General features: G+C 59.7%; 1 protein-coding gene across 6 annotated transcripts; it reads right to left on the bottom strand.

Annotated features, from left to right (window-relative positions):
* Positions 1 to 680: 680 nt before the first annotated feature.
* Positions 681 to 7471, bottom strand: SFXN2 (sideroflexin 2). Of its 6 annotated transcripts, none has more exons than XM_040607207.1 (12): positions 7412 to 7471; positions 6210 to 6382; positions 5738 to 5908; positions 4536 to 4634; positions 4319 to 4394; positions 4156 to 4241; positions 3439 to 3499; positions 3301 to 3367; positions 2691 to 2740; positions 2348 to 2397; positions 2053 to 2100; positions 681 to 1658 (listed from the first exon to the last, which is right to left on the bottom strand). In XM_040607207.1, the coding sequence occupies exons 2-12, from the start codon at positions 6368 to 6370 to the stop codon at positions 1559 to 1561; spliced, it is 969 nt and encodes a 322-aa protein (XP_040463141.1). In that variant the 5' UTR covers positions 6371 to 6382; positions 7412 to 7471; the 3' UTR covers positions 681 to 1558. The 6 variants fall into 6 exon arrangements, with proteins under 6 accessions (XP_040463141.1, XP_040463139.1, XP_040463137.1 ...); XM_040607205.1 differs by having other exon boundaries at positions 7361 to 7468; XM_040607203.1 differs by lacking the exon at positions 7412 to 7471 and adding an exon at positions 7023 to 7251.
* Between the last annotated feature and the right edge of the window lie 11 nt (positions 7472 to 7482).

Genomic DNA, 7482 nt, shown 5'->3' on the forward strand with positions numbered 1-7482 from the left:
CATGTATCCCTGGCTGGAGGGATGAGTGTTGACCATCCGCTGGCCCATGGGGCTCTCTGAGCAGCCACATCATATGCTGGTTAGAAACACACTTGTCCCACCAAGGGATGTTCATCAGCAAGCACAGAACCTGGATGCAGCTGGCTGACAGCAAGGTCTTTAGCCCAGGACTTGGGATGAATTCTGGGGGGCTTCTTCCTCCTCCAAAAATAGGCTGCAGCAAACTCAACCTGCTCTTCTTTGGGGTGGGAAAGGCCTCATGGCAGACCCAAGTTAGCATCATGCAAACCTTGCCTTGCCAAGAAGACAAACAGCACCCATGGGTGTAGGAAGGGTCACCCAGTATCATCCCCCTAGTCCTCCCAATGGGATAAGAGTCACTATGATCACGACACTATCACCTCCCTTTGTCACTTGCCTCAAGACTGTTTGTAGCAAGCCCCAAAAAACTCTTGGGGAAGACTGCATGGGATGCCCAAGGGTTTCAGGGCTAATGACAGCCCTTGCTGAGCCTCATGGCTCTTTCTCCTTCTCCTGGCCCCGGTGCTGACCCCCACCCTGGTGCCTGGTCAGTCACAGAGCCCACACCTTTCCCTTTCAAGGCAGGCATGACATCCACATCACCAGCCCTGCCCAGGGAATCAGACACGCAGAGACCAGCCAAAAGCAGAACCCACAGCTGTTTTTTAAAAATCACATTTTATTTTTCAACCCTCATCTCTGTTGTTTATATTGCTGCTATTCAGAGCCTGAATTAATGCCTCAACAGCTTTGTGAGTCCTGTGTCTCCTCCTCCCTGTCCAAGGGGGGCCAGAATCAACTGTCCACCAAAGCTGCAGGTCCTTGGTGCTACCATGGGGATGGTGAGATGTGGGACAAGGGTGACGTCTGACTCTCTTGCTCAGGAATGGCTAGATTGAAAAAATTAAAGCTTAAAAACAATTACTTATTTCTCTCCTAGATTGTGGCAATTGCAAAGTGGATAAAATCTGAACCTGAAAGCAAGGAAGGCATGGTCCAAACATTGGTCCCTGGACTTTGGAGTGATCCCTGCGCAGAGGGGACAGGTCCCTTCCTGCCTGCCAAGGCATGATCCAGCTCATGGTAAGAGGCCACTGTGGTGGTTTAAGGCAGCAATATGGTTTGGTTCCTGGTTCAATGGCAGAGCACCTGCTTTCGGAGGTAGGACTGTGATCTGAGCCATGAGGGAGAGAGCCTGGTGCCTTGCGGGCTCAAGCCCAGTGACCATGTGAAGTTCAGACAGGCTGGGCAGATCCTCCTGCGCTGGGCAAAAGGCACGGGAAGTGCAGCCACTGCCCAGAGCAAGAGGGACATGGGGAGGCAGGGACACAGCCAGCAGCACGTGGCAGGAGGCTCAGGACAAGGCAAAGTGCTGCAAGCTGGGCAGAGAGCCAGATCCTGCCTCTCCAGAGGAAGGAGGCAGCTGAGCTGGGGGGCAGATCTGGCTGGACCATGCTTCTGAGCCCTGCTCAGGGGATGTAGAGCTGCTGGTGACAGAAGGCTGGAGGGGTGCAACAGCTTCCGAGGTAGTTTCCATTCACAGTCCCTTGTTAAAATAGACGTATGGCACTTTGTCCCCGTGCTTGGCCACGATACTGTCACGCAGTTCCAGCTCGAGGTCAGTCAATGCAAGGGAGCTGTGGGGAAAAGGGACAGACAATGAGACCCACAATCCTCCTCCCTGATGACCAGTCAGGCCACCCTCCCTCCCCATTGCCATTCAAGGTCCCCTGCAGTCCTATGAATCTTGCAGGCTCATGTCAAGACCCACCACCCATCCCTGGCATCCACCACTCCCAGTGCTGGGGGGCAGAGAGCTGTCCATGAGGCTGGGGGTCCCACTGCTCCCAGCACAGAGCAGGGGAGGCACATGCCCTCTTGCTGCCTGAGGCACCGGCATGTACAGACAGGCGCTGCCTCAGGTTGAAGGGTGGGTGCCCATTATGCTTCTGCTGGGACAGGCAGACAAGAGCTAGGAGGAAAAAGGCTCCCGAGGTCCCGCGCAGGAGAGGGAAGTAGTGGGACAGGTACCATCTCTGTGGGAACAGGGCGCAGGCTGCTGGTACCATGAACAGGAGGCTGTAGGACAGAGAAGAGACAAACATTAGTGTTGGGGATGACAGCCTGTTTGCCCCTGGCCGCAGGGATCTCAGCCCAAGATATGCTGCTCACACTGCAAGACTCCCAATAACCGGGGAAAGCCCAGGCTGAAAGGCAAGCAGCTTTGCAATCCCCTGCCAGGAAAGAGGCCTTTTTTTCAAGCACCCCTCAGAGCAGCGCTCCAGGTACCAGGTACCCACAGGCACTCGAGCAGTGAGATACTTACAAGCCCCCACAGAGCAGCACCTGCAGAGGCCCATGGAGAACCCGGATCCGCTGTAAGGGAAGAGCCAGGATTGAGTCCCCAGCCTGGCCACAAGCCCTGCTCACAGGGTGAAGAGGATTCTCCCCTCAACAGGGCTGAATGCCCAGTATCTCTGGGGTGCCCCTGACCCCTGCCACACTCCTACAGCCTCTCTGTATCACTTGAGAGACCTCTGGTATACCAGTGACTCAAACAGGAAAAAAGCAAGCAGGCTCTGCAACCCCCCATTTCATCCCCAGCATCTCAGCAGTGGGGGAACTACAGGACCCACTGGAAAACCATGGCAGGAGAAACATGGGCTCACCTGCATGAATGGGAATTTCTCCAGTCGCTCCATGATGATGGGCAAAATAACTAGGAGAGAAAAGGTCAGAGCTGCCCTGCAAGCCAGCCTATAGAGCTGCCCCAGCAGGACCTCCCTCCTGGAGGCCATGGCTATGGCTAGCTGTGCTGGGGGCCACTGGGTATTTGCTTATGGCAGGGACCTGGCACGGGACCCCATCCACCCATCACTGGGGCAGTATGATCCATGCTCCTTCTGCTCCCATCCCTCCTGCCAAGCTTGTGGCATGGCAAGGATCTCATGATGGCACGGGGATGCTGGGCTGCAGGATGAGGGCCCAGGGCCAGAGAGCATGAGAAGTGTCCTCGTGGAGCCCAGCTGCCAGGGGAGCACACCACATTTCCCCACTGGCTCTGGGTTGGGATGAGGAGGGCTGGGGGCTTGGGGGGACTCTGATGGGAATCACAGGATGGGGAGACCAGCTCCATCAGTGACATGTGACCAAATGCCACCTGGGACGCAGGGCCACCCTCCCTCTTCTTCCTGGGGGAAACAGACACAGGGGACGGCGAGGCGGTGGGTCCCAGGGGAGCCCCTGGTCTGGCCACCAACCCTCCTGCCCTGTACTCACTCATGCCTGGTGCTGCCATGGTGATCCTAGAGACCACAACCTGTGCGATGCCCTTTACTGCCGCCCTCTGCAAGCAACAGCAACAGGTGAGCCTCTGCCACGCCATGCCCCAACCTGGCCCCCCACCTCCAGACTCACCCTGGAGCGGCCGAGCTCATTGTTGTCCCCATCTGTCACTGTGACTCCATTGATGATCTCCCTGGAGGGGACAGGCAGCTGTAAGTGCGGGCCAGGATGGTCAGGGAAGTGTGAGGACACGAGGTCCCCTCCGTGCTGTGCTGGCACAGCAGCTGCAGCTGCCCCCCGCCCTGGCCCTAGGGCACGGGGCTCCGGGGTCCTTAGCCCAGCTGATGCTGCCATCTTCAGGGCATGGCTGCGAACGGGGTCCAGCTGTTCGGGGGACAGACACCCGCCTGGGACCTGCAGCACAGCCAGGGGACAGTCCCCCCACACAGCACCACAGCTCCCTGTGCCGTGACCTGTGGGGGACCCCGAGCAGCAGGACTCTAGAGGGCTCCAGTGCCAGGACATCGTGGACTGGGGCTCTCCCATGGGCACACACAGAAGACCTTTGAGTTCGAGGGATCTTCCAACCCAAACCCCAGAACAGCTATCCTCAGCCCAAAATCCCCCTCCTGCTCTGGGCAGAGGCTGAGCCACCCCACCCAGCACCCTCCCCGAGACCTGGCACCATGAACACGCAGACCCCGGCCCACCTCCCTCCTGTCCTCCCCCCTACCCCTGGGATGGGAAACCACAGCAGGGCAACCAGGCAGTCCAGGAGCCCGACTGCCACCAGCTCACCTTTGGAGGGAGCTGGGTCCCTCGAGCACCCCAGCCACGAGTGGCACTTACTGTTGCCGCATCATGGGGATATTGACACAGTTGGCAGCAGCCACGGCCGCAAAGGGGACCCAGCGGGCCAGCAAGGGGGGGGCTCGCTGCAGGAGACAGGCTGATGTCAGTGAGGGAGGGCAGGATGCGGCCAGCTGCCCCACCTGGCCTTGTCCTGGCGTACCTTGGTGTAGAGGTTCAGCCCTACCGCGGTGGCCAGTGCTGTACCAGTGGCTGTGAAGTAAGCCACCCCGATTTGCCTGGACAGTGATTTTCAAAGAATGGAGAGAACAGAAACACCAACTCACACTTGATCCTGCTCCTTCAGGGCCCAAGACGGGGCAAGGGTGATCTAAGGGACCCAACACAGAGGGTCCCCATCCTGTGTGGGAGCAGCTCACCTCAGCGTGATGGGGGAGGCAGCGTTGCGGTTGGTGTAGTTGACGAGGGCGTTGAAGGACTGATTCACCCACTGCCAGAAAACCACTGCAGGCACCGTCCTGCAGAAAGAAGGGACCAGGAAAGCGCTCAAAGGTCATCACAGATGCCTGGCCTGTGCCCACGGCCAGGATGGGCTTGGCAGGGGGACAGGCAAGATGCCCTCAATACACGTGTCATGGTGTCTCCCAAGGGAAACTAAGACACTGCAGCAAAGCCACAAGCCAGTGGCAAAGCTGGGAAATGACCCTAGGAATCCTGGCTGCCACAGACTTCGAGGGGCACACAAGGGGGCCCAGCCCTGCAGGGTGCTGGGCCAGTGGTGGGAGACCCAGCTCTCAGCAAGGCAACAGCTATCTTGCTGGGCTGAGATCAGCCTTTGTCAAAGGAAGCAACAAGGAAAGAGCACATGGGGACAGAGGCAGCTCTGGGGTGACCAGGGTGCCTGCACTCTTCAGGGACACTGAGGTGGGGTGAGAGGGGACACGGGGACATGTGAATCCGAGCAAGCTTTGGGATGCAGGAAGGTGGACATGGATTGAGAAGAGGGTGACCCATCAGCACTGGGAGATCCCCAATTCAGACAGGACCTCACCAACAACTGGCAAACCAGTACAGCAAACAGGGATGGGATGGGGATTCACTGGGAAAGGCAGTGTCTATCTGACACAGCCTCTGTGCTGGGGACGGGATTGCACACCACCCCCCCAGCAGCCATTTCAGAAGGGAACTGCAGGGAGCTGTCGGCATGGGCTGGGGATGCTGCAGCAGGCTGGCCTGGGGGCACATTTGCTCCTTGGTTTCAGGAGCCGTTATGGTCCATGGAGCAAGAGTGCTGGCCACACAGGACTTGGCTGTGTTAATCATTACAGGGGCTCCACGAAGAGCTAAGCTGAGCTCAGGGTAAAGCAAGACCATGCCCAGCCATGTCAGGGGTCAGGAGGACCCGTGATGCTTCCACCACAGGCTGAGCACTGGGGACAGGGCACAGGGACATAGGGCTATGGGCTATGGGATGCAGGCAGGCACAGCAGCCATGGACATACCTCAGGCAGCAGCCGGCCCCAGAGGAGGCAGGCTGGCCATGCCCTGGCCACTAGGGATTCTTCAAGGGGCTAAGGACCATCAGGGCTGCACCCCAAACCCAGCATCCCCAAGAGCTCACCGGTAGAACTGGAGCATGCAGCCGGTGATGGCCATGCCCCCTGGCACCTGGAAGGACATCCTCCCAATGAGGTTCATCTTCTCGCCGCTGTCAGGGTGGAAGGCTGAGTCGTACAGCTTCTTGGCATAGAGCAGCTGCTCCTGGCTGCTTCCTGGAGGCACCAGCCCAGCCCTGCAAGCCCAGAGCCCGTCAAGGGCAGCCACACAGACCTGCTGGCACCTGGCACCACTGGGGCACGGAGCCCCAGACACCAAACATTAAAGGCAGGTGAAACACCTCCCACAAGGAAACTTGTCCCAGCTTGAGGCTTCCAGGAGAAGCCTGGGAAACTCCCCCAAAACCACCTCTGACAGATGTTACATCCCAGCATGCCTGCTTGGGAATGACTGCCTCCATCCTCCTGTGGCCCTGCAGAGTGGCTGGGTACGGCCACAGGGATGGCACCTGCCCCAGCTGTATCCCTGTCCCTCACCTGCAGCCTTCCACCAGTGCCTTGGCCCGGTCCAGCTCTTCCTCTGGCACCAGCACCGTCCGCGGGTCAGTGATGTTGAGGAAATGCTTCAGGCGCCCCACAAAAGTGCTCTGGTCCCAGCGTGGGGCGTCGATGTTGAAACCAAGGGGAACGGTGGCCATTTTGGTGTGGGTCTGGGCAGGAGGAGAAGGTGGCTCAGGAAGATCCTGCCTCACTTGCCCGTTAAGTGTGGGCCTGCCACAGCCACAGGAGCAGTTAACTGGGTGAGAGCCGTGGGAGGTTTATATTTAACGGGAAAGTTGGACTTTCAGCAGCCTTGAGGCCGGGAGCTTCCTGCACCCCTGCTGCCAGCTGAACACTGCAGCGAGGCTGTGCCTTCACACACTGCCCTGCTTGCACAGGGTCCCCCCACTTGTGCTGCCCCTCCCCAGCACCTGGCACCCCCTCCTCGGGCTGAGACCATGCTGCACAGCACTGTGACACCCAGCCTGCCCCCTCCGCTGGGCTGCACAGCACAGCCCTGTGAGTGCTCCCCGCTGGGGCGTTACACTGCGCCCCCCACTGGTGCGCACACAGCATGGCACTGCATCCGCTCACTGTCCTGTGTCCCCCCAGTGGCACCACATGCCCCCACGGCAGCACGCTGCAGCCTCCCATGCCTGCACTGCATGTGCCCCTGAACACCGCCTGCACCCTCCTGTGACAGCACTGCATAACTGCAGTTATAACCGATAACTGTGGCCCCACACCGCACCCTCCCATGGCACCAGAGCAGCACCGCGCTGCATGCCCTCCATAACATGGCCGGCTCACCCCCGCAACAGTCATGTTCTCCCTCACGCCACTACACTGCATCCCCCGTGGTACCACACTACATGTTTCCCATAGCAGTACATAGCCCTGCACTGCTGTGGCACTGCACTGCATGCTCCCCGTGGTGCTACACTGTGTGCCACCCTGTGCATGGCATGGCATTGCTGCCCTGCCCTGCATGCTGCCCTGCATGCTGCCGTGCCTTGCATAGGGCCCTGCGCTGCCCGCGGCCCGCAGCATTGACAGCGCCCTCGCAGCATGGCACTGCCCCCTGCCCCGCGGCGCGGCACGGCGCGGCGCGGCCCCGCCCCGCCCCGCGCGCTCCCACGTGGCCCTACCTGCAGCCCCCAGACCCCTGGCGCACCACCTCCCGCCCACGTGGCTTCTACCTGCCCCCAGGCTCCAACACGTGGCCACCCTCAGCCAATCACAGAGGCCCGAGCGGCCGCGCCCATCTCAC

Source organism: Falco naumanni, chromosome 9 (genome assembly GCF_017639655.2).
Source record: "Falco naumanni isolate bFalNau1 chromosome 9, bFalNau1.pat, whole genome shotgun sequence".
In the NCBI taxonomy this organism is placed as follows: Eukaryota; Metazoa; Chordata; class Aves; order Falconiformes; family Falconidae; genus Falco; species Falco naumanni.